The following is a 25,498-nucleotide window of genomic DNA, read 5'->3' as shown; positions in this document are numbered from 1 at the left end:
TGTCCTTTCCCCCTTCCTTGGCCCTGACAAATAATTATTCAAAGCTATGACAAATAAATTTACATCTGTCAGAACAAATGATGCAAGTGAGTTCATTTTTGAACAAAGCAATTGTTGGTTTAGTTAAAAAAAAATAAAATTTTTAGTTTATTATAAATAATTTCTATGACTTTTCATGCATTCATGTTTCTTAATTCCTAAGATAGTGTGTATGTATATGCACACCATTACAAACCTGTTCACACTGACAGTACCACTGAGTATTTGGGGTTTCAGACATTTACTTACAGATTGCTCAGACTGGAAGATAAAGCATTTAGAAACGTAATTTTTGCAGAAGAACTCAGAGCAGAAAAAGGTAAAAATAACAACTGCTTGTTGGGCTATTCCCAGAAATAACTGCAATAGATAGTTCACATGCTTAAAGGGTGTTTCTGTTTCAACAACCTGTGTGCCCAACAAATATTTATACCCAAAATAGTTATTGCCAATGTGGTTTAGCCTGCTTACGTACAGAATACTGTGAGCTCAGCAGAGGCTTGGTCCTCTCCCACAATATTCTCTGCTACGCAAGAAATCCACAGTCCGCTGTCCACAGATGAAACGTTCTTTATGGTTAGTGAGGCAGGATTCTTACTTGTGTCACTCTACAAATGATCAAAAAATATGGATATGCCAAATATGGCATAAAGAAACAATGGAGAGAGGGGGAACCATTGGCCACAGTTCAACAGCATTTTCCATTTTCCCTTCCTTTTAGCTGTATCAAACTGTAATTAATCAAAGCATTACTTTGATGTCTTATCCAAACAGATACAAAACACCTACAGAATCAACTGCAACCATCGGTAGCGGTGGATTCAAAGCCCCAAAACCATTCATTTTTCCACCATGTCACTTTCTGTTTCTCCCTTCTTTTGACACCTCTTTCTCTCTACACAAAAGGTTTTTTCTGCACCCATTCCCTTACTTATCCCTCTCTTCAGTTTCATGATTGATTTCTATGGTCTATCTCTAATCTCTTTAATCTTATTCCCTCCTATATTCTGTTTAGTCCTCGCTTTACTCTTCCTTTTATCTCTTTTGTTTACGCTTAGTTTGACATCTCTTCTACTACTGCCTTCTGAGCTTTACTGCACCTTGACAACAACATGTCTTCTCCTTCCTCCTTAGCCAAATGTCTCTTAAAAGCTTCTTGCTATCATGGAACCTTCCACAAGAGAGTATGTCCCTTCTACTAATGGAACTATTGCCCAAGTACTGTTTTACTGTGCTTGAGCACAGGCTAATTGAGGTAAGTATTATGATTTACAGAAAGTTCAGTGCACTAAATGCTATATTAAATATGCAGCTATGCTACACTGCATAAAGTAAATTACAAAAATTAATTACAAAGACAAAGCAAAAAGTAATTACAAAGATTTAAAAAAAAATAATACCAGCTAGCAAAGCTAGTTGTTAAAGCCTCTGTTATCTTAAATGAGGTCCTTAAAATGACAGCCAAATAATTACTATTTCCATACTTGAATTTTTCATAAAATGCAAGATTGTTTTATTAAAAAGGAAAGGAACCAAAATAAATTTAGAAAATAAACAATTGGGATGATTGTTTAAAAAACGCCTTTTGGGGTACTTATTGTACACATATGCTTTGATGCTGCACAGAACACAAGCAAATGATATGCTGCGCCTGTAAAACCACAGTGACTTCCAGTGGTAGACAATGGGGACATGTGGGAACATTCCTGCATACAGGATTGCAGGACCAGAATTTTAAACATCAAGATGACACCTTAACTCTACTTAAGTCAAATGTCCCATTGATTTCACTGTGACACTGGGGCAGGAGGAGTGGAAAAGCCCACACCCCGATGCACATTTCTCCATGTGCAACTCTCAGAGGTGAGCAGTCCTCAAAGCAGGAGTCAAAGCACAGGACTTCAATTGCAGACTCAGGCTAAAACATATAGCAAAAAAAGTCTAACTGACATTAAACATCAGCATGAAAGCTGAGAATGTGGTTAATGTTGCAGGACTGAAGTTTGGTTTTCACTTTTAAGCTAACATTTCTCCTTTTAAACAGGAAAGAAAAACAGGCAGAAGCAGCATAGGAGGTTAAGAAAAGGGAGGCAGAAACAAAGATATGGAAGTGAGAAAAAGGAAACCAAAACCAACACTCACAGAAAAGGAAAGCTGTGAATGGCAAATGAGCTTTAAAAGGCACTCATTCTTCTGCTACAGAAAAGACTACTATGCTCTACAGCTATATTATAAGCTCCTCTCACAAAGTTATGTCAAGATAAAAAAGCTTTTCAGGAAAACTCAAAGCAAACTGAACATGGCATTTGAAAGACAGGAAGGTTAAAAAATTAGGTGATCTTACTTTTTGAACAGTATCCCACATTTGTCTTGGCTCATGACTCAAAAAAAAAAAAAAAAGAAAACCACAAAAACTCAACTGCATAAATTCCTCAAACTGTTTTAATTTCTTCTTCGTGTTGATAACTGATGCATTTGGGTAGTTTTACACATTAGAGAAAAGTTTAAAAATAAAACTAGAGCTCTGCAAAGCTCTTACGAAAGCTGAAAGACAGGCTAGTCAAATTCTACATAAGCCTAATGTAATGACCTCAGTGAAGAAAGCGCAGAGGTTAAGAGACCCCAGAGGTCCTGTCTCTTCCATACTGCAGGGACAGTTTTGGAAGTACACATCATGCACTTTGTACAGACCAGAAAGCTTTAGGCAGTCTGTACTCTCATGAACAAAGGGGAGCCAATGCCATAAAATAGTAAATAACAGAGGGTCTTGCACAGTGTAAATAATGGCAATTTAGGAGGACAACAGCTGCATGTTGAAGACCTGCTTAAATGCTTTTCCTTATCAACATCTCCATCAGAAAGAACTTAATCAGTATATCTCCACTGCACACACAGTCTAAGGCAGGTACACAGAATACCAGGATCTCAGGAAACAAAATTCCCACTGTCTGGATGGGTTGAGGAAACATTTTCATACTTCATAAGAAAATTTTGCCATAGTAAAACCTTAACTTTGACTTTCACGACTCTCTTGTTATTTTGTTTTGTTAAAGGAAGATGAAACAAACCACAAAGTAATTAATATTTACAACCAAAGTTCCAGCACACCAAGCTTTTGGCCTAAAAATATAATAAAATCAGAGAGACAAAGCTTTTCTCACAATTAGAGTAGATTGGACTTGTTGTCTCTCTGCAGGTATTTGTGATAATAAGAAAGTACTTAAGCTTCAGTGTCCTGATTCATTACATTACTTCCATGAAATTACAGAACTCTCATTTACAAAAGAACATCCAAAAACTTAAGCACAAATCAGTTTCTCAAGGAATGAATGTTTGCCATTTTCCAAAAGCACTGCAGCAGTCACCATGGATTGAAAGTAATTGGAAAATAAATGTAATCCTAACATTAATTTACTATTTCATATTTTTTATAAAAAATAATTAAAGTTAGAGACAAGGCTTTATTTCATCCTTTGGCAGATGTCTTGTCTCTGAATTGCCACATATTTGAATATGAAACTTACCTCATGGTTTGAAACAAGATTAGTGAGCACCCAGGATACGTTAGGGGGTGGCCCTCCAGTAGTATCACAGTACAATGTGATGCTCTTTCCTTCCACCACGGTGATGTTGTAATTGCTTAAGTTTGCTGAGGGCAAGTCTATGATACAAGCAAAAAAAAACACACCCAAAAAAACCACCACATGGGTATTTGTGTTTGCCAGAAATAGATACTGCTCAGTTCTATGGGAAATGTATAAATGCAATCAAAACCACTACTTAAAATTCACTGTGGTCAGTTATTGTTCAGGAAGGGAGTACAAACAGCATTGTTGGAGATATATAAATACAATCCTTAAGCTGCTACATAAAATTTTTTGGGCCTACTCCATTTCACATCCAAAGGAAACATTCTAGCATGTGGAAATACATTAAGCTAATTATAGAGGGAAATGTTTCAGGTGGGCAAATAGTAGTTATCCTAACTTCAGGTTTTAACTTCCAAAAAAAAAAAAATCCCTCCATTTTTTAACACAGGAAATTTAATCTGTCTCCTTGTAGCAGTTGCAATGAAATCTCTATTTTCCAGGGACTAATTAACATTGTGGTATTCCCACTATTCTCTACTACAGTTAACATGAAAATCCCATTACCCCATGGTATCACATAAGAGACTGAAGCCCTCTCTCTCATACAGAGAGCTCATAGACAGCAGAGCAAAACCTAGATCTTCAAGTACAAAGTGCACAAGAGGGAAACAAAGCCCTGAACAGATCAAACCAGAGGAGAGAAAGGACAGAAGAGAAGATTGGCGACTGCATAGAGCTGCTATCCAGGGCACTTCAGCAGACTTAGATATTGCCCTCAAAAAAGAAGGAAAGAAGAAAAGCTGCGAGATGTTACAACTCACCAGTAAGCCAGCTATGCTGGTTTTGGCTGAGATAGAGTTAATTTTCTTCATAGTAGCTTGTATAGTGCTGTGTTTTGGATTTGTGATGAAAACAGTGTTGATAACACAGGGGTGTTTGAGTTACTGCTGAACAGTGCTTACACAGCATCAAGGCCTTTTCTGCTTCTCACCCCACCCCACCCCACCAGCGAGCAGGCTGGGGGTGCACAAGAAGTTGGGAGGGGACACAGCCGGGACAGCTGACCCCAACTGACCAAAGGGATATTCCATACCATATGACGTCATGCTCAGCAATAAAAGCTGGGAGGAAGAAGAAGGAAGGGGGGGGACATTCAGAGTGATGGTGTTTTGTCTTCCCCAGTAACCGTTATGTGTGATGGAGCCCTGCTTTCCTGGAGATGGCTGAACACCTGCCTGCTGATGGGAAGTAGTGAATGAATTCCTTGTTTTGTTTTGCTTGTGTGAACAGCTTTTCCTTTACCTATTAAACTGTCTTTATCTCAGCCCACGAGTTTTCTCACTTTTACTCTTCCGATTCTCTCCCCCATCCCACTGTGGGGGGAGTGAGCGAGGGGCTGTGTGGTGCTTAGTTGCCGGCTGGGGTTAAACCACGACACCAGCCTAGCTTTTGCAAGAGCCAGGACTCTCCCACCATCTCACAAATCTATAAACCACTTCATATCTCATTTTTCTCATTCTTCAGCGCCCAAAGCATTGGGAACTTTCAAAAGAGTAACAGCACTAATATGCTGAGAGCTTCCAAAAACCCAACATGTTATAGACTACTTTGGAGCTGACCCTCTTCAAAAATATTGCCACAAATGTCAAAAGACTTTAGGCATGCAAGAACTCACATCATATTTATTTGCATAGCAAATAATTAAATAACATGCTGGATATTTCTTCAGAGATACTGTACCATCATATGGAGCTCCTACACATTGTAAGAATCCTTACCCTCAATTATGAGGCATTTCTCATCAACAATTCCAGGCAAGTTTGACTTGCAATTTATCCTGTCATATAACAGGGCTTAGTTGCTGTGCTGGATATGTATGTATGTATTCAGTTTACGTGGCAAGGTTTTGGTAGTGGAGGGTTGCAGGGGTGGCTTTTGTGAGAAGACACCAGAAGCTGCCCCCATGTCAGACAGAATCAGTTCCAGTCAGCTCCAAGATGGACCTGCTGCTGGCCAAAGCTGAGCCAAGCAGTGACACTAGTGATGCCTCCATGAAAACATATTTAAGAAAAGGGTAAAGAACGCTGTGCAGCAGCTGTGAGAGAGAAGACTGAGGAAAAAATGTGAGAGAAACAACTATGCAGACACAAAGGTCAGTGAAGAAGGAGAGGGAGGAGGTGCTCCAGGTGCTGGAGCAGAGATTCCCCTGCAGCCCGTGGTGAAGACCATGGTGAGGCAGGCTGTCCCCCTGCAGCCCATGGAGGACCCCACACTGGAGCAGGTGGATGTGCCCTGAAGGAAGCTGCAGCCCATGAAGAGGAGCCCACATCAGAGCAGGTTTTCTGGCAGGACCTGTGGCCCCACAAGGGACCCATGCTGGAGCAGTCCATTCCTGAAGGACTGCACCCCATGGAAAGGACCCATGCTGGAGCAGTTTTTGAAGAACTGCAGCCCATGGGAAGGACCCACACTGGAGCAATTTGTGGAGGACTGTATCCCATGGGAGGGACCCCATGCTGGAGCAGGGGACGAGTGTGAGGAGGAAGGAGTGGCAGAGACAGTCAGTATGAACTGACTGCAACCCCCATTTCCCACCCCCCCTGCACTGCTCAGGGGGTAGAATGTAGAAAAATTAGGAGTGAAGTTCAGTCTGGGAAGAAGGGAGGGATGGGGGGAAGTTGTTTTTAGTTTTGTTTCATTTCTCACTATCCTACTCTGTTACAATTAATTGGCAATAAATTAAATTAATTTCCCCAAGTAAAGTCTGTTTTGCCCATGGCGGCAATTGGTAAGTGATCTCCCTGTCCTTATCTCAACCCACAAGTTTTTTATCGTATTTTGTCTCCCTGTCCCGTTGATGGAGGGGGAGTGATAGAGCAGTTTCTGGGCACCTGATGGTCAGCCAAGGTCAGCCCATCTCAATGTATTGATGACTCTCTCTTCCTGAAACAATGCTTCTCTTCCCCCCCCCTTTTTTTTTTAATTAGAGTAAAATAGTTTCATCATCTACTTGCATGTTTAGAAGTTTAGAAAAGGGATTTTTTTTTAATGTAAAAAGTCCCATACAAACAATTAACCATCTGATTAGTACGAATTGTAACACATTAATATGCTTGCTAGAAGTTCAATAAAAGCTATATATATTGGAAATCTCTCTTTAAGTTTAATTAGTTCAATAAATTGAAATGAGAGGAAGTAATACCCAAGAAAAGACAAATCATTTGCTATGCTATGCTTTCTTGCCTATAATAATATTTGAAAATCGGCACAAATACACAATAACTGCTTCAGTACTTCTCCTAGTGCTTTAAGCAGTGCTGTAATGTGATTCCCAATATAGGTGTCATGGATTTCTTCTATTATGTTCACTTTATAAATCATATGTTGAACTTTATTCAGACAAAGCTGGATGGTTTGTAGGCCTTCATGCAGTAATCTGTTAGCAAAGGTAGCCATCTGCTCTCACCTACTGTGAATTCAAATCTCAGCAGTGTCTGTCAACTAGCTTGGCAAGAAATAAAACAAATCTTAGGGAACATCTGGCTATTAATTATCCTGGTTAGGGAACAGGGAGAGAAGTAATGTGATCATTTGCTTTATAAAGTTACCCTTCCACACCACCTCTGAAAACTATTCCAACTGCTCTTGCCAGACCTAAACTTGGAAAGAGATTAAGACTTCCCTCTTCTCCCTGACACTACTACTCAGGACTAAGTCTGCTTGCTGTGCAAGTCCGCACAGTTTCTGCTAATATTTTGGTGTCATATCTCTAAGGGAAACAGCTATATTTTGCTTGTACCCTGCCAGAAGGTTATAAAATAATGGTGCTTATTATTCTATAGAGTTGTAAAGTTAGGCTAGAAACCAGTTGCAAGATCTTGCATAAATTCTTGCAGCAAAAAAGTAGAGATATAATAATAACAATCACGTTATTGTGTGCATTTTGTTTTATTCCCTTTCCCAGTCATAAGAGGTGGGTAAGAAACACATGAAATAATTGCTTTGGGATTCATTTTTCTGGTTGGATATTTTGTGTTGGTGAACTTTAATGCAAGACCATTTTGGCTTCTATTTCAAGTGGTACCCAGACTGTGCCACAGCAGAACAAAAACACTTGTTGAGCTCTTCTTGGAAAAAGAAGATATTAGCATAAGACATATCTAGAAAAGGTGATACACTGTACTTAGGAGTAAAGCAGTGAGACCAAGCAGCAAAACCTGTACTGAAAAATAATTGCATATAAAAACCTCCAATGTTCCCTAACAGAAACATATGTTCAATAAGTGTGTTCAGTGTACTGTGAGACCATTTATATGAATCAGTAGCATTTTGACACCTACACAATTAAAAAGATTTCTAATCCAGCTGCATTTATTCATACCTTAATTTGTTTAAATACAGGTTTTTTAGATGACTACCACTTCTGTTGATATGGATGCACATTTTAAAGGACTTTGTACGCAGCAATTGATATAAGCGATCAGACAATAGGTTTGCATAGTTTTGTATACTGCCAGCACAGTAAGTTTAGATGGTAGCCCCCCCATTCCTCTTTCTCTTCAACGGCTTTACGATCTCAGGAATTCCAGGCTGCCGCTTTTGTGTAGCAAGTTAGTCAGTTAAGCGCCCCTTAATTGTACCAGAAACTCCTACATGGCTGAAGCAGAGAGCGGCCCTGTCCTTATCAAAATCTTCGTATTATGGCTAACGAGGGGAGCAAGAACAAACAGCTACCCCTGACAGCCTTGAAACAGAGTGGTATCATCGTTACTGGAATTCCAGCAACTGCCGACCCAAATTGTGGCTCGGATGGAAATTTACTGGTGATTAAAGTCAATCATCTCACAATCCTATAAACAGCAGTCCTAAGTGAGGCCCTTTGAGCTCTCCTGGACTGCAGCGGGCTGCATCAGCATCTCCCTCTGAGCAGGACTCCTCTCAGAGCTAGCAAACTCTAAAAGTTTGCTACAACCAGAACTCCATTGCCGAAGACCGACAGTGGAGCCTGGGCCAAAACCCTTCACTCCTCAAGGTTCAACCCTCGCCCGTTGAGAAATGCCAAGACATTAGACGTGAGTATTTCACTGAACTCGAGGGGAATTTTTAACAGGTATACCATTTCTATATATGCATTCATGTTTGTGTGTATGCATGTATGAATCAGTTTAAGTAGTCTGCAGATGTACGATTTAATTTCGAAGTGATTCTTATACTGCTGCCTTATCCTTATTCCTATTAAACTGTTGACCAAGTCTGAGACTAAGATTGGACATAGCCGCACCTAGACCCCTCTCTGAAAAGGAGTTTAGAAAGCAAGGGGGTCTATTCTGAACCTCATGACTCAACGGGAGGGTCCTCCTTATCCCCTACATACACAATCCCTTTGTGAATCATTCCAACTCAGTGTAATTTAATTTTCCTTTATGCACTTCCATGTAGTAATAGAGTGAACCTTGCCATCTTCGAATCTGTAACTAAGTCACTGTTTTGATCAATTTTGTCTAATCACTTTGTTAATCACTGATGACTGAGTGCTATTAAAATATTACAATCAAATCCTGCAATTTGCTACAAGTAAATTGTAAACTGCTACTAAATCAAACTGTGTAAAGCCACTCATTCATAATAAATTGACATAATCAGCAGGATTCACAAACCTGCATTCGTGACACTCAAGATAGCCATGACATAATTTTCAGCTTTCTGGAGCAATGAGTTTCACAGGCATATTATCCAGGCTACATGCAAAAGTATTTCCTTATATCAGTTCTGAAATTTGTCTCTGTTCAAATTCATTGTTCATTCCCTGTTCCGATAGGACAGGGAAAAGAAAGTTTCTGAATGATCTTAAGATCACTCTGTTTTATTTATTTTTCTCATGCCCCCTTTTTTCTCAATAATTTATCCAAAGCTTTTCAATCTCTTCAAAAAAGGGAGGACAGAACTTGCTACTAAGAATTTTAAATTCTAACATAGAGAGTTATGCAGTTCAGTAGATGTATAACAAATGTACACTAAAACCAATGCCTTTCATTGTGTATAGGTGTATAACAGCTATGTTATTTCACTGCACAGAGAAAATCTGTTTTCATATTGTACTGGTTTTGGCTGGGATAGAGTTCATTTTCTTCATAGTAGCTTGTATGGAGCTATGTTTTGGATTTGTGATGAAAACAGTGTTAACACATCGATGTTTTAGCTATTGCTGAGCAGTGCTTACACAGTGTCAAGGCCTCCCCTGCTTCTCACACTGTCCTGCCAGCGAGTAGCCTGGGGGTGAACAAGAAGTTGGGAGGGGACACAGCCAGGACAGCTGACCCCAACTGACCAAAGGGATATCCCATACCGTATGATGTAACCGTTACGGGGCCCTGCTTTCCTGGAAATAGCTAAACACCTGCCTGCCGATGGGAAGTAATGAGTCAATTTCTTATTTTGCTTTTGCTTTACCTATTAAACTGTCTTTATCTCAACCCATGAGTTTTCTCACTTTTACCCTTCCAATTCTCTCCCCCAACCCACTATGGGAGGAGTGAGCAAGTGGGGCTTAGCTGCTGGCTGGGTTAAACCACGACACATATTCAAATCAATAACGTTTTGTTCCAGGGAATAGGCGGCTCTGGATTAGAATAAGCAGTCACTTCAATTCACTCCAGCACAAATGGACACAACAAAAGGCAAGTGGGGGGGACTCATTTATGTCAACTGAGTCTCTCTAAGTATTATGTCAGACTTTAGAAGTAAAAAACTATAAGTAGATGGGTTATTTACTTTCACAGACCATCATTAGTGCAAACCGATGGCTGAGGACATATTACAGTGAAACTGTCAAGCATCGCTAGGCAATCACTCATAATTTCACCATGCACAGCTGGAACTTCCACAATGACAAAACCAAATATTTTGGCTGAAATTTTCAAAGACTACTACAGCATTTGGCTACACAATTGTCAATAGAAATTAATAAAAAATTTGTGTCTGAATTCCTTGAGAGATTTCAGTGTCCTCATGCTGCTACTTACTGCTTCCTACAGAAAACTTATACTGCCCTCAGTAGAGCCAAAATGTCACTATATCTATCAAAGGAAAGATATGAAGATGGGAGGGGTGGGGGGAAGGTGTTTTATGGATTTGTTCATATTTCTCATTATCCTGCTCTGTTTAAGTAGCAATAATTTAAATTAATTTCCCCAAGTCGAGCCTGTTTTACCCATGATGGTAACTGGTGAGTGACCTCCCTGTCCTTATCTCTACCCACGAGCTTTTCATCATATTTTTTCTCCTTATCCTGTTGAGGAGGGAGAGTGATAGAGTGGCTTGATGGGCACCTGGCAGCCAGCCAAGGTCAATTTGCCACAGTCCTGTGAAGTGCTCAATGTGGAGCATGAGAAATTCAAGGATAGTAAATGGGAGAGGTAATGGGCAAAACATGGACTGAACATTGTTAGAGAGTGGAATAATTGTGGAGAATTTTTATTGTTGGAATTATGGTGAAGGGACAAGTGTTAGAGTATGTGTAAATTGTCCACTTTTGTCGGTGTTGTGATGATGTTCTTTTGATTTTGGTGTGGGGAATTCTTTTTGTTGATGTGATGTTCGTGAAAATTGTAGATTGTGTGATGAATGTATATTTTAATGATAATTCTTAAATATTTGATTCACAGAGGTGAGGGGTGGGATGTATGGGGTTTATGTGGCAAGGTTTTGGTAGTGGGTTAACCTTGGCTGGCCACCAGGTGCCCACCAAGCAGGACAGGGGGGAGAAAATAAGATGAAAAACTCATGGGTCGAAATAAAGGCAGTTTAATAAAGAAAAGCAAAGGCCGCATGTAAAAGCAAAGGAAAACAAACAAAAAAAATTATTCTCTACTTCCCATCAGCAGGCAATGTCCAGCCACTTCCTGGGAAGTAGGGCCTCAGTACATGTAGCGGTTGCTTCGGAAGACAAGTGTCTTAATAAGGAATGCTCCCCCTCCCCTCCTCCTTTCTCTTATCTTTTATTGCTGAGCATGACATCATATGGTATGGAATATCCCTTTAGCCAATTTAGATCAGGTATCCTGGCTATATCCCCTCCCAACCTCTTGCCCACCCCCAGCCTACTGGCCTTTGGGGGCAGGGGTGTTGGAGAGACAGCCTTGATGCTGTGCCAGCACTGCTCAGCAGTAGCCAAAACATTGGTGTGTTTTCAACACCTTTCTAGCTACAACTACAAAGCATAGCACTATGAGGGCTGCTATGGGGAAAGTTAACTCCATCCCAGCCAGACCCAATACAATATAGAAAAAATTAGTCTCATGTACTTTTTTGCTACTTTGGTCAGTATATTTAGCTAGCTTATATGACCAATGACAAGACAGAAAACATCTGCAGAAACAATACATGAAAAATAAGCATACAAAGCTGGGAGGATAAACAAAACTGAAAGCCAGATCAAGCACTACACCAACATACACAAAACAGTTTCTGGGATTGACTAAATTGACCAGATTGACTAGATTTACCAGCATTACTAGACTGAGATCCACAGCAACAAAAAAATCCACATGGGGCTGCAGAGACAACTGTAAAAGACAGGCCTTTCCCAAAAATACCAGAAGAAAAAGACATCTTCAGTTTCAATGAGTTCAATGACAGCACCTCAGTGATCAAATGCTTACCAGAGGCAGCAACTAATAACTTAATATAACCTGTCCCAAAGAATCTGATCCTGCATCCCTGGGATTAAGTGAGCTCCAGGTGATCTCCAGAAGACTAATGGACTTACAAGTGACCTTACCCCACACACAGAACATGCCTCGCTTCCAGGAATTTAACACACCAGTGGCAATCGCAGCCATCACTTACAGAAATAGTAATGAGAACAAAGTATTTACTTCTCTTTCTAGATTTTCTAATGCTATTTACCAGCCAGAAACAATAAAGAGGAAGGTCTAGGTGGCCACAGTGTATGGATGACTAGCAAATGCTGTGAAAACACCAAAAATAAAGCACATCATTTCTTTACACAGAAGGCTCTACTAATACTGCTGTGGTAGATGCAACTTTAAAACCTTTGACATAATAATTGTGACACTAAAATTTAAAAGAATCCAGCAATTTTCATCATACATACATACATTCCAAATGCAGTTCGAAAAAATAGTGCTGCAAACATCATAACAATTGATTGACACTTTTAATATTGCACTTGGAAGGGATCTTCTAGTTATTGAACACACATAACTTTAAATGTCAGCAACAGAAATCACAAAGTTGATGGCATCTAAAATTGTAACTAGCCTTTAATCAGCTCATTAATGAACAGATTTAGCAGATTTTTCCTCTAAAAAGGTGTCCTCTGTCACCGAGGCGAAGGGCTCCGGAGCGGACACTCGTGCCGGGGCACCCTTGCTGAGGCGGCAAAAACAAAGCGCGAAGGGCAGGAGCGGGCAGCCCAGCCCCCCTCCCAGAGCGGGAAAGAGCGGGAAAGGGCGAGCTGCTGACGTGCGGCAGCTCTGACGCGGCGTGGGCGGGGCCAGGAGTGACGGCGGGCAAACGCCCCCCACCTATAAAAGCAGCCCCCAGGGAGCGCGAGCGACCAGGAGCGCGGCGCGTCAGTTTGCGCAGTCAGGGCGCGCAGGAAAGGCTGAGTGTCCCCCCCCTCCAAGTTCCAAAGGGGAACCCAGGCAGTGGTCACCGTCCTCCCAGGAGAACACCTGGCAGCCATGGTCACCACCCGCCCGAAAGCCGCCGCCAAAAGGAATGCGGCGACCCAGACGGAGCTCCCGCACAGACACGCGGCCGTCCAGGTCACTGGCTGCAGGGAGTACCTGGGCCTGTCGCTTGTGCCAGACGGCAGCGGGGACGGCAAATGTCTTCGGTGTGAGCAGGTGGATGATCTGCTCAGCCTGGTGGCAGAGCTGAAGGAGGAGGTGGAAAGGCTGAGGAGCATCAGGGAGTGCGAGCAGGAGATAGACTGGTGGAGCCGCACCCTGCCGTCCCTGGGGCCAGGGCAGCAGGCGGAGGCCCCACAAGGAGCAGAGGATCCCCTACCCTCTTGCCGGCAAGCAGAAGGAGGGGATCCAGGAGACGGGGGGGAATGGAAACAGGTCCCTGCCCGGGGAGGCAGGCGAATCCCCTCCCGGCCTCCCTCACCTCCCCAGCTGCCCCTACACAACAGATACGGGGCTCTGGAGGTTGAGGGCCAGGCAAGCGGGGAGGGAGGTGAAGGGGAAGGTCCAGCCAGGGGGTTGCCGAGGGTCAGTCAGTCACCCCCACGGATTACGACTGCCCCTGTTAAGAAAAAAAGGAGGGTGATTGTGGTGGGGGATTCCCTCCTGCGGGGAACTGAGGGCCCGATCTGCCGCCCGGACCCATCCCACAGGGAAGTCTGCTGCCTCCCTGGGGCCCGGGTTAGGGACATTACGAGGAAACTGCCTGACCTCGTGAGGCCCTCCGATTATTACCCGTTGCTGGTTATACAGGTGGGCAGTGACGAGATTGCAGAGAGAAGTCCTAGGCCAATGAAGAGGGACTTCAGGGCACTGGGGCGATTGCTCGCAGGATCGGGAGCACAGGTTGTGTTTTCCTCTATCCCGTCAGTGGCAGCAAGGAACACTGAAAGGAATGGGAAAACTCACCTGATTAACAGGTGGCTCAGAGGCTGGTGCCATCGCTGGAATTTTGGGTTCTTCGATCACAGGGAGGTCTACACGGCACCGGGCCTGCTGGCGGCTGATGGAGATCGGCTGTCTCCAAGGGGGAAAAGGATTCTCGCCCAAGAGTTGGCGGGACTCATTGAGAGGGCTTTAAACTAGGTTTGAAGGGGGAAGGGGATATAAACAGGCCCGCTAGTAAGGAGCCCAGGGGCGGCATGGCAACATTGGGGGCAAAATCGACAGCCCAGCTTAAGTGCATGTACAGCAATGCACGTAGCATGGGCAACAAACAGGAGGAGCTGGAGGCCCTTGTGCAGCAGGATGGCTATGACATAGTCGCCATCACGGAAATGTGGTGGGACGACTCTCATGACTGGAGTGCTGCACTGGAGGGCTATAAGCTCTTCAGAAGGGATAGGCAGGGTAGGAAAGGCGGTGGGGTGGCCCTGTATGTTAGGGAGTGTTTCGACTGCATAGAGCTTGACAGTGGTGATGACAAGGTGGAATGCTTATGGGTAAGGATGAGGGGGAAGGCTGGAAAGGCGGATGTCCTGTTGGGAGTCTGCTATAGACCACCCAACCAGGAGGTAGAGGTAGATGAGGCATTCTATAAGCGGCTGGCAGAAGTGTCGCAATCGCTAGCCCTTGTTCTCATGGGGGACTTCAACTTGCCAGACATCTGCTGGAAATACCACACAGCAGAGAGGCAGCAGTCTTGGAAGTTCCTAGAGCATGTGGGGGATAACTTTCTAATGCAGCTGGTAAGCGAGCCTACCAGGGGAGGTGCCCCGCTTGACCTGCTGTTTACCAACAGAGAAGGGCTTGTGGGAAATGTCGAGGTCGGAGGCCGTCTCGGGCTTAGCGACCACGACATGATAAAGTTCTCAATTTTGGGTGATGCTAAGCGGAGGGGCACCAAAACTATTACCATGGACTTCCGGAGGGCAGACTTTGCCCTCTTCAGGACCCTGGTTGGGAAAGTCCCTTGGGAGGCGGTCCTGAAGGGCAAAGGGGTCCAGGAAGGCTGGGCCCTCTTCAAGAAGGAAGTCTTAAGGGCGCAGGAGCGGGCTGTCCCCGTGTGTCGTAAGACCAACCGGAGGGGAAATTGACCGGCCTGGCTGAATAGGGAGCTTTTGCGGGGACTCAGGGAAAAAAGGAGAGTCTACCGCCTTTGGCAGAAGGGGCGGGCAGCTCAGGAGGAGTACAGGGATCTTGTTAGGTCCTGCAGGGAGGAAATTAGAAAGGCAAAAGCCCAGCTAGAACTCAATCTGGCCAGTGCTGTAAAAGACAATAAAAAATGCTTTTATAAGTACATCAGCAATAAAAGGAGAGCCAAGGAGGATCTCCATTCTTTGCTGGATGTGGGGGGGAACATTGTCACCGAGGACAAGGAAAAGGCTGAAGTACTTAACGCCTTCTTTGCCTCTGTGTTCAACAGCCAGACCGGTCATCCCCAGGGTACTCAGGCCCTTGAGCAAGAGGATAGGGATAGGGACCAGAATGGAGCCCTCATAGTCCAGGAGGAAGCAGTTAATGACCTGCTATGCCACCTGGACGCTCACAAGTCTATGGGGCCGGATGGGATCCACCCAAGAGTACTGAGGGAGCTGGCAGAGGAGCTTGCCAAGCCACTTTCCATCATCTATCAGCAGTCCTGGTTAACAGGGGAGGTCCCTGATGACTGGAGGCTTGCCAATGTGATGCCCATCTACAAGAAGGGCCGGAAGGAGGACCCGGGGAACTACAGGCCTGTCAGCCTGACCTCGGTGCCGGGGAAGATTATGGAGAGGTTCATCTTGAGCGAACTCCACAGGCAAGTACAGGTCAACCAGGGGATCAGGCCCAGCCAGCATGGGTTCACAAAAGGCAGGTCCTGCTTGACCAACCTGATCTCCTTCTATGACCTGGTGACCCGCCTGGTAGATGATGGAAAGGCTGTGGATGTCATCTACCTCGACTTTAGCAAAGCTTTTGACACCGTCTCGCATAATATCCTCCTCGGGAAGCTGGCACCTCACGGCTTAGACAGGCATACTCTTCGCTGGGTAAAGAACTGGTTGGGTGGCCGAGCCCAGAGAGTAGTGATAAATGGTGTTAAGTCCAGTTGGCGGCCGGTCACGAGCGGTGTTCCCCAGGGCTCTGTTTTAGGGCCAGTCTTGTTCAATATCTTTATCAATGATCTGGATGAGGGGATCGAGTGCACCCTCAGTAAGTTTGCAGACGACACCAAATTGGGTGGGAGTGTCGATCTGCTCGAGGGTAGGATGGCCCTGCAGGGGGACCTGGACAGGCTGGATCGATGGGCCGTGGCCAACTGTATGAGGTTCAACAAGGCCAAGTGCCGGGTCCTGCACTTCGGTCACAACAACCCCATGCAACGCTACAGGCTTGGGGAGGAGTGGCTGGAAAGCTGTCTGGCCGAAAAGGACCTGGGGGTGTTAGTAGATAGCCGGCTGAACATGAGCCAGCAGTGTGCCCAGGTGGCCAAGAAGGCCAACAGCATCCTGGCTTGTATCAGGAATGCTGTGGCCAGCAGGAGCAGGGAGGTGATTGTCCCCCTGTACTCGGCACTGGTGAGGCCGCACCTGGAATACTGTGTCCAGTTTTGGGCCCCTCAAAACAAGGAAGACATTGAGGTGCTGGAGCGTGTTCAGAGGCGGGCAACGAAGCTGGTGAAGGGTCTGGAGAACAAGTCTTATGAGGAGCGGCTGAGGGAACTGGGGTTGTTTAGCCTGGAAAAGAGGAGGCTGAGGGGAGACCTTATCGCTCTCTACAACTACCTGAAAGGAGGTTGTAGTGAGGTGGGTGTTGGTCTCTTCTCCCAAGTAGCTAGCGATAGGACAAGAGGAAATGGGCTTAAGCTGCGCCAGGGGAGGTTTAGACTGGAAATTAGGAAAAATTTCTTTACGGAAAGGGTGGTCAGGCATTGGAACAGGCTGCCCAGAGAGGTGGTGGAGTCACCATCCCTGGAGGCGTTTAAAAAACGGGTAGATGTGGCACTTCGGGATATGGTTTAGTCTGGTCTACCCTTGATTAGTCTAGAGTGGGCTTGGTAGTGTAGGTTAATGGTTGGACTGGATGATCTTAAAGGTCTTTTCCAACCTAGATGATTCTATGATTCTATGATTCTATGACATGGTTGACAGCCCAGCTGAAGTGTCTCTATACCAATGCACACAGCATGGATAACAAACAGGAGGAGCTGGAGGGGCAGGGATTGCTCTCTATTTAAAAAAATGGATTGACCACACAGAGCTGTCTTTGAAAAACAGCGATGAACAGGTCGAGAGCTTATGGGTAAAAATTAGGGGCCATGCCAACAAAGGAAACCTCGTGGTTGGTGTTTACTGCAGGCTGCCCTGATCAAGGGGAGCCTGTTGACAAAGTATTCTTACTTCAACTACAGGAAGCATCATGATTGCAGGCCCTGATCCTGCTGGGGGACTTCAATCACCCTGACATCTGCTGGAAAAGTAGTACAGCAAGCTGTAAGCAGTCCAGGAGACTCTTGGAGTGCATCAAGGATAACTTCTTAATCCAGGTGATAGACAGCCCAACCAGAGGAGAAGCATTACTGGACCTGTTGCTTACCAACACAGATTAAATAATTAGATGGGTCAAGATTGGTGGCAGCCAGGGCTGCAGTGATCATGCCCTGGTGGAATTCACAGTCTTGAGGGATATGGGCCAGGTGAAGAGTAGAGTCAAGACCCTGAATTTTAGGAGAGCAAACTTTCAGTTGATTAAGGATTAGTGGATGGGACCCCCTGGGAAACTGCCCTCAGGGCCAAAGCAGCTGAACAGAGCTGGCAGCTCTTTAAGGACATTTTTCTTAGAGCACAAGACCTTTCAGTTCTCATGTGTAAGAAGTCAGGCAAGGAAGGCAAGAGACCAGCATGGCTCAGTAAGGACCTCCTGCTCAAAGTACACTATAAGAAGGAAATGCACAGACAGTGGAACCAGGGATGTGTATCCTAGGAAAAATATAGGACTTCAGTCACAACAACCCCATGCAACGCTACAGGCTTAGGGAAGAGTGGCTGGAAAGCTGCCTGGCCAAAAAGGACCTGGGGGTGTTGGTCAACAGCTGGCTGAACATGAGCCAGCAGTGTGCCCAGGTGGCCAAGAAGGCCAACAGCATCCTGGCTTGTATCAGGAATAGTGTGGCCAGCAGGAGCAGGGAGGTGATTGTCCCCCTGTACTGGATATTAGGAAAAATTTCTTCATGGAAAGGGTAGTCAAGTATTGGAACAGGCTGCCCAGAGAGGTGGTGGAGTCACCATCCCTGGAAGTGTTCAAAAAATGGGTTGACGTGGCACTCTGGGACATGGTTTAGTGGGCATGGTGGTGTTGGGTTGATGGTTGGACTGATGATCTTAGAGGCCCTTTCCAACCTTAATGATTCCTAGTTTTTACTTTCATTGTAATTGATCCAGCCACCAAGCCAGGAAACATGAAATTGCTACTCCACCCTTAATTGGTTTAGTGGTGGACTTGGTAATGTTAGGTTAATGGTTGGACTGGATTATCTTAAAGGTCTTTTCCAACCTAAACGATTCTATGATTCTATGTGTAGGGATTGGATCAGGAAAGAAAAGGCACAGTTGGAGATGAATTTAGCTAGGGATATTTAGAATAATAAGGGCTTCTACAGGTATGTTGGACAGAAAAGGAAGATTAAAGAAAACTTACTGGGGGAGGTATATAAGACAGGAGAGCTGGTGACAACCAACACAGAGAAGGCTGAGGTACTCAACAAATTTTTTGCCTCAGTTTTCATTGATAATCTCTCTTTCCACATCTCTCAAGTCCCTGAACCTCAAGGCAGATACAGGGGGAATGTAGTCCCTCCCATTGTAGGAGAAGATCAGGTTTGAGACCACCTGAGGAATCTGAACATACACAAGTCCATGGGACCCAACGACATCCATCCCAGGGTCTTGAGGGAATTGGCTGATGTAGTCGCTAAGCCACTCTCCATCATATTTGAAAAGTCATGGCACTCAGGTGAAGTCCCCAGTGACTGGAGAAAAGGGAAATATCCCACCCGTTTCTAAAAAGGGTAAAAAGGAGGACCCTGGGAACTACCAACCAGTCAGCCTCACCTCCGTTCCCAGTAAAATCATGGAACAAATCCTCCTGGAAGACATGTCAAGACATATGGAAGGCAGGGAGGTGATTAGAGACAGCCAACAGGGCTTCACCAAGGGCAAATTGTGCCTGACTAATCTAGTGGCCTTCTACGATGGAGTTACTGCATCAGTGGACTAGGGAAGAGCTACAGATGTCATCTACCTACACTTCTTTAAGTCGAGGGAGGTGATTCTCCCCCTCTACTCTGCTCTCATGAGACCCCACCTGGAGTACTGCATCCAGCTCTGGGGTCCCCAGTACAAGAAAGACATGGACCTGTTAGAGCAGGTCCAGAGGAGGGCCACAAAAATGGTCAGAGGGCTGGAACACCTCTCCCATGAGGAAAGGCTGAGAGAGTTCGGGTTGTTTAGCCTGGAGAAGAGAAGGCTGCGGGGAGACCTTATTGCAGCCTTTCAATACTTAAAGGGGGCTCATAAGAAAGAGAGAGAGAGACTTTTACCATGGCCTGTAGTGACAGGACAATGGGCAGTGGTTTTAAACTGAAAGAGAGTAGATTTAGATTAGATATTAGGAAGAAATTCTTTACTGAGAGGGTGGTGAGACACTGGAACAGGTTGCCCAGAGAAGCTGTGGATGCCCCCTCCCTGGAAGTGTTCAAGGTCTGGTTGGATGGGGCTTTAGGCAACCTGGTCTAGTGAAAGGTGTCCCTGTCTGTGGCAGGGGGGTTGGAACTAGATGATCTTTAAGGTCCCTTCCGATCCAAACCATTCTATGATTTCTACCATAAAATCAGCAATTAAATTTCCTTCCTAATTTTCCACATGAATTATCTACAAAGCAGAGCCTTATCACCAAGAAACCACAGTGGTCTCTTCCAACTTCACAGGAAGAGATTTATTATTGAGGTGTCCTATTATCAAGACTTTTACCACATATTGTACAGGCTTCTTACTACATTATGAAGTAATTAACACCTGCAAGAAAAAAAAAAAAAGAAGAGTATGTTTGCTTAGTTCCTAAAAAATGATAAACAAATCAACAAACTAGACATGGGATGAACCATTTAATCAGCAGAGAAAATGAAAAAATGTTTCGTTAACAAAATTCAGAAAGGCCTGCATGCCTAAAACATCTCCTGACATCCAAGGGAGCTAAAAGGGGCTTCTTCCTCTATTTCAGTTATACTTACTAGCCTCTCAGACTGTGCTAGAAATTAAATAAACCAACTACATGAGTGTTTTTTCTGGAAACTGTCTTGTGCTTTTAAACAAAAGAAAAATATGTACAGAAATGCTGAAAGCAACAGCTGGGCCAGCCATGCATTGGATCTTTTGGATATCTTCCAGAACACAAGCCATTTTCATGAAGACTGTAATTTGTTTTCACCAAGGACTTCCTATTCTGTCTCTAGGAAATGGCTGTGTTGTCATCTACCTCTTCTATTTTAAAAGCTATATCCTACATTGGTTCATACCAGAAAAGTTAAATTAAGGGGCAAAACTCACCAGAAGAGGTGGGGAGGGGTAAGAAAAATAGAGAGAAACACAGAATGCGTAAAGTCTAGTTATATTTGGATCCTGTAAATTAACATTATACCAAATGTGGGAATAATTTGCAGGTCTGTGCTAACATTCACAGTTCTTCAGCAAAAGGCACGTTCCTCATATGCAAAATTCCACATACTGATACTTCAGTCTGAATGTCATATATGCTCACAGTCAAGGGCACCTTTCCTCCTCCTTTTCCCCCTCTAGTTTGAAGTGCCACCTTCCCTTCTCATGCCAAGTATTTTAATCAAGATGTGTCCACAGGACATGCACATGTGTACACACATGCATCTACATAGCATATAGAGGTCAGAAACAAGTCTGCTGGGGCTGCAGAGTCTAAAGAATTCAAGAGAAAGAAATAATGACTCACACATTTAATACTGGGAATTTTACACTGAGAATTTTCAAAGGAAAATCCTAGCTACCTAGTAGTTTCTAGACATGCTAGACAAGGACATTAAAAGAGGCTATGCTGTCACTCCCATTTTGTGTCAACTGATTTCAATCCACCAGGAGACCTTTCAACACCTGGAAGATGAATCTACCTTCTAGTCCATCCAGCCGGAGCAGCTGGTTAGGTCAATTTAGCTCAACTCAGTATCATCTCCCATTTCAGGTAAATCAGACCCTGCAGTACATAAGACCACCAAAACAGGCTATGCATTAGCATCATTAAATGCAGCACACATTGGGTCCACAGCAGGTCCCCTCCATGGCTCTAACCCACCGGTGACTGCAATCAGAGAGTGTTGCACCCTCTGTATAGACAGTGGAGAGAAGGGCACTCAGTAGGCAATGATGGAAGGAAGAAAGGCAGAATTTGTTCCTCCTGACATTCACCTTTGCTTACAGCTTTCCCAATTCAAATCAGTCCTCCGTGAGGAAACCCTGCTCTTATCTGCCTGCTGCTGAGCACCCCAACACCCCATCCCACTAAGAAAACTCCAGACTTCAATAGGCTTCACATCACATCAGAAACACCTGAGCTCTGCCCCCATCCACAGAGGAAGAGGATCTCTTCAACTATCAGGTGAAATCTTCCACCAGCTGTCCCAGGATTATATACAGGAATCAGTTACATACAAAAAATAAACTTATTGTTACATCATTTTTCCACCATTTCCAAATCCATATAAGCTAACTGAAAATAATATCCTGCAAAATGCTACAAACCTAAGCTTGTAATGTCTTTTTTGCATAGCCTATGCAGTTTTATCTGTGTGAAAACCAGCTATTTGTTAACTTTTTCTCTTTCAGTAGACATGTTTTTTTCTGAATTCCTTCCTGTAGTCCTAGCAGTAGAGTCTGTATTTTTGAAGGAAAAGAAAGATTTCATTAACCTCAGATATCTGAAAAAAAAATTCAAGGAAGCAAAATCTCGTGTCTGTTCAGCTTGGAAGCACTACTATTTTGTTCAGTAAAGGCACATGCATTTTATAGAATTCTTGTGTGTTGTCTGTAATTGATGTTCTGTTTCCCTGCACTTGAATAACAGTATGTTTTTAAAGGTTCAAGGAAAAAAAAGGCTTTATGTGAAGCTCCCAAAATTATTCCATGTGGCATGAAAGACTGGTGAGTGGTTACTATTTCCCCCCAAAACCTTTTCCTTCAGCAGCGCTTGATAGGTATCTTGTCAAAAAGCATGTTTATTTTTCCTTTCTCACACTATCTTAGTAAGAACTTCATGTTAAAAGAGTATTACCACAGTTTGGGACCTTCATATCCAGCAAGGCTGTCCTCTTGGTATTGTCATCTATGCAATATAAATCCTGAGTTTCTCTGTAGAACTTGGTCTCTTGAAATTTCTTGATCCACATAATTTCACAGGAACACTTGAATGGATTGTCCACCAATATCCTACAGCAAAAATCAAATGATTTCTTAAGAACATATCATGCATATAGAAAAAAGTTTCAAAGCACTCGTGGGTAAAACTAAAAGTTGAACTCTAGTTTAAAAAGGTATGGATCAAAGACCTCAATGCAGTGCAAACTGTAAGTAGATACGATTTCTTTGTAGAAAATGAAGCCCTGTCTGCATCAACTAAGAATCCATCCTGCCACAGATCAGAGAGATCACACAGGGGGCTCAATTCCTATCTCCAGTTCACTGGTGTAAATCAGGAGTGCCTGGAGAATTGGGCTTTCCACAAAGATCCATTTTATTTCATGGCAGCTAAACACATCAGAAATTCTTCTCTTGTATGATAGACTCTGTTCAGCTAGCTCAGAAAGACCGCTCCAGAAAAGGTTTATTGCTTTTAAGTGGATAAATTCTTTATAGAGCCAAACAGTCATGTATTATAGGCAAATTCTAACTCTAATCATAAAAAAAGGATTTTACACAACCTTAAAGATTCATCATGTATATCACTCTGGAAAAATTTCACAGTAAAAGCCCTAAGTAATGTCATGAAGAAACACTAACTGAAAAAATGGCCCTGAAACAGAAATGTATAGTATAATCTAGCTATATAGTATGCTGTATGAAATTTAAATCACTGATTAGCAAATTTATCCAATTCTAATTTTAAAATTTAATTAAACCACACACAAATGTAATGCAATAAAGCCCAAGTGAAATATAAACAGAAACATCCCAATACCTAGCTAACAAATGACCCAGTATCTCATTTTTTCTCCTAAAAGCATAGATGAGGTCCAATAAAGCCCATGTGCGTGACTGCTTCAGGCATCTCATTACAAGAACAATTATTCTTACCAAAAGTTCACAAATTTTTTTCATGTACAGAAACTAAATTCAAGTTGCTCTTAAAATCTGTACCCATAAATGCTTGAGGCTGCCTCCTGAGGATATGAGTGTGCAAATAATCGTGAAATACTCAGCTTCTTAGAGATGCAACCTGTTCCCCTGCTGGACTTTCACAGCACTACTGCATGGACAAGAATTTCTCTACCCACCCTGCCTCAAGTGTCACAGGGGAATGGGGGGGGTTACAGTCAGTACATAACAGTTCCTTTCTGCTGTTCCTTCCTCGTCACACTTTTCCCCTGCTCCAGTGTGGGTCCTTTCCATGGGCTGCAGTCCTTCAGGAAAAAGTCTGCTCCAGCATGACTTCTCCACAGGCTGCAATTCCTTCAGGAAACATCCAGCTGCTCCAGTGTGGGGTTCTCCATGGGCTGCAGTGTGAATAACTGCTCTGGCATGGTCTCTTCCATGGGCTGCAGGCAAATACCTGCTCCACCATAGTCCTCTCCATGGACTGCAGGGGAATATCTGCTCCAGTGCCTGAAGCACCTTCTTCTCTGACCTTGGTGTTCACACTGCTGTTTCTCACCTTTTTTTTTTTTTCTCTCCTCCTCTGCCTCTTCTGGTGTTTTTGCCCTTTCTTAAATATGTTTTCACAGAGGCACCACCAGCTTTGCTTACTGGCTCAGCTTTGGCCTACAGTGGGTTCATTGCCAAGCCAGCTGGAACTGGCTCTGTCCAGCAACAGGGGCAGCCACTGGCCTCAACTCAGAGGCCACCCCTGCAGCCCCCCTGCTACCAAAACCTTGCCATGTACACCCAATATAGCAAGACGGAATATAAACATTAGGATCTGGTGGGTCAAAACCTACAACAGGCATTTTCAAAACAGCAAGATTTACTTTTGATTTTCTGTTTCATCAATAACTTCCCTTTAAAGGAGAAATCTCCCCTGAAATGTGCCTGAGCAATCCTTTTCTTCCATTGTTTTAAATTGTGTTAACCCCACCTGTGGAGTAATTGCTGGAGGTGATTTAGAGATTAAACTTAGATTCACAATTTTAGGAAAGGCTCAGCACTGAAGAAGCCTCCAGGGTGGAGTGCAGCTGGCATGCAAGGAATCCATTTCATGGAACTTCCCTGGGCCTGCAACCTTAGATGTCGGCAACACCAGGGGAACTTGGTGTGTTGGCTCTAAGAGGAACTGCCCGGAGGGTGGAGCGGTGTGGAGACACCGCGGCCAGGCTCTGTGTGGCACCCCAGATGGGACTGCTGTGAAGCATTCTGCCCAGCCGGGGCAGCTCCTGTGCCCTTGGGTTCCCCAGTACACTCCGTCAAGACTTGGTCTATCTACGGACATGAAAAGACGAAGCATTTGTCGCCTTATTGCTGCTGCTTTTAGTCCCTGTATAGTCCTGATTGTGCCAGAACATGGCAAACAATTTATTGTAGATGTACTTACCAAAGGAACAGAGTGCAGTATAATGGAACACTGCGAGAACTTGGGCAAACGATGGATGAATGAAGAAGGACAATAGGAAAGGGTATAATATGAGACCCTGGGCCAACAACCTGTCATGATTTTGACAAAATGCTGTCCTTTGGTAAACTTTGCTCATTATAATATCATTATAATACCAAAACACACCTCCATCCCAAAACCTACCCGCCTCTAAGGTGCGACCACTCCTCATTGAGCTTGCGCTTTGAATTTTTCCTAGCCTATACCTTTAAAGTGAAGCGAGAAAGTTTTACACCAATCATAAGAAAGTATGTATGACTAGAGTCACTCAAGCTCCACCTGAAAGGTAAAAAATAGTATAAATTAGCCTAAGAGAGAGGGGATGTTAGGGAAGATACCATCGCGTACCACTCT

General features: G+C 43.9%; 1 protein-coding gene across 3 annotated transcripts in view; it reads right to left on the bottom strand.

The window, feature by feature from the left end:
* The window catches only part of LOC142596454 (BDNF/NT-3 growth factors receptor-like), a 225,239-nt gene that overhangs the window by 163,023 nt on the left and 36,718 nt on the right, over positions 1-25,498 (bottom strand). For all 3 annotated transcript variants that reach the window (XM_075725553.1, XM_075725554.1, XM_075725555.1), the window contains exons 5-7: positions 22,616-22,770; positions 3,564-3,700; positions 515-647 (exon numbers count right to left, since the gene is read on the bottom strand). In XM_075725553.1, coding sequence (XP_075581668.1) covers positions 515-647; positions 3,564-3,700; positions 22,616-22,770 — 425 coding nt within the window. The remainder of the gene's footprint in view (positions 1-514; positions 648-3,563; positions 3,701-22,615; positions 22,771-25,498) is intronic.

Source organism: Pelecanus crispus, chromosome W (genome assembly GCF_030463565.1).
Source record: "Pelecanus crispus isolate bPelCri1 chromosome W, bPelCri1.pri, whole genome shotgun sequence".
NCBI lineage: Eukaryota > Metazoa > Chordata > Aves > Pelecaniformes > Pelecanidae > Pelecanus > Pelecanus crispus.
Note: the sequence above shows the minus strand (reverse complement) of the source record. Positions and strands in the feature narration are given on the sequence as shown.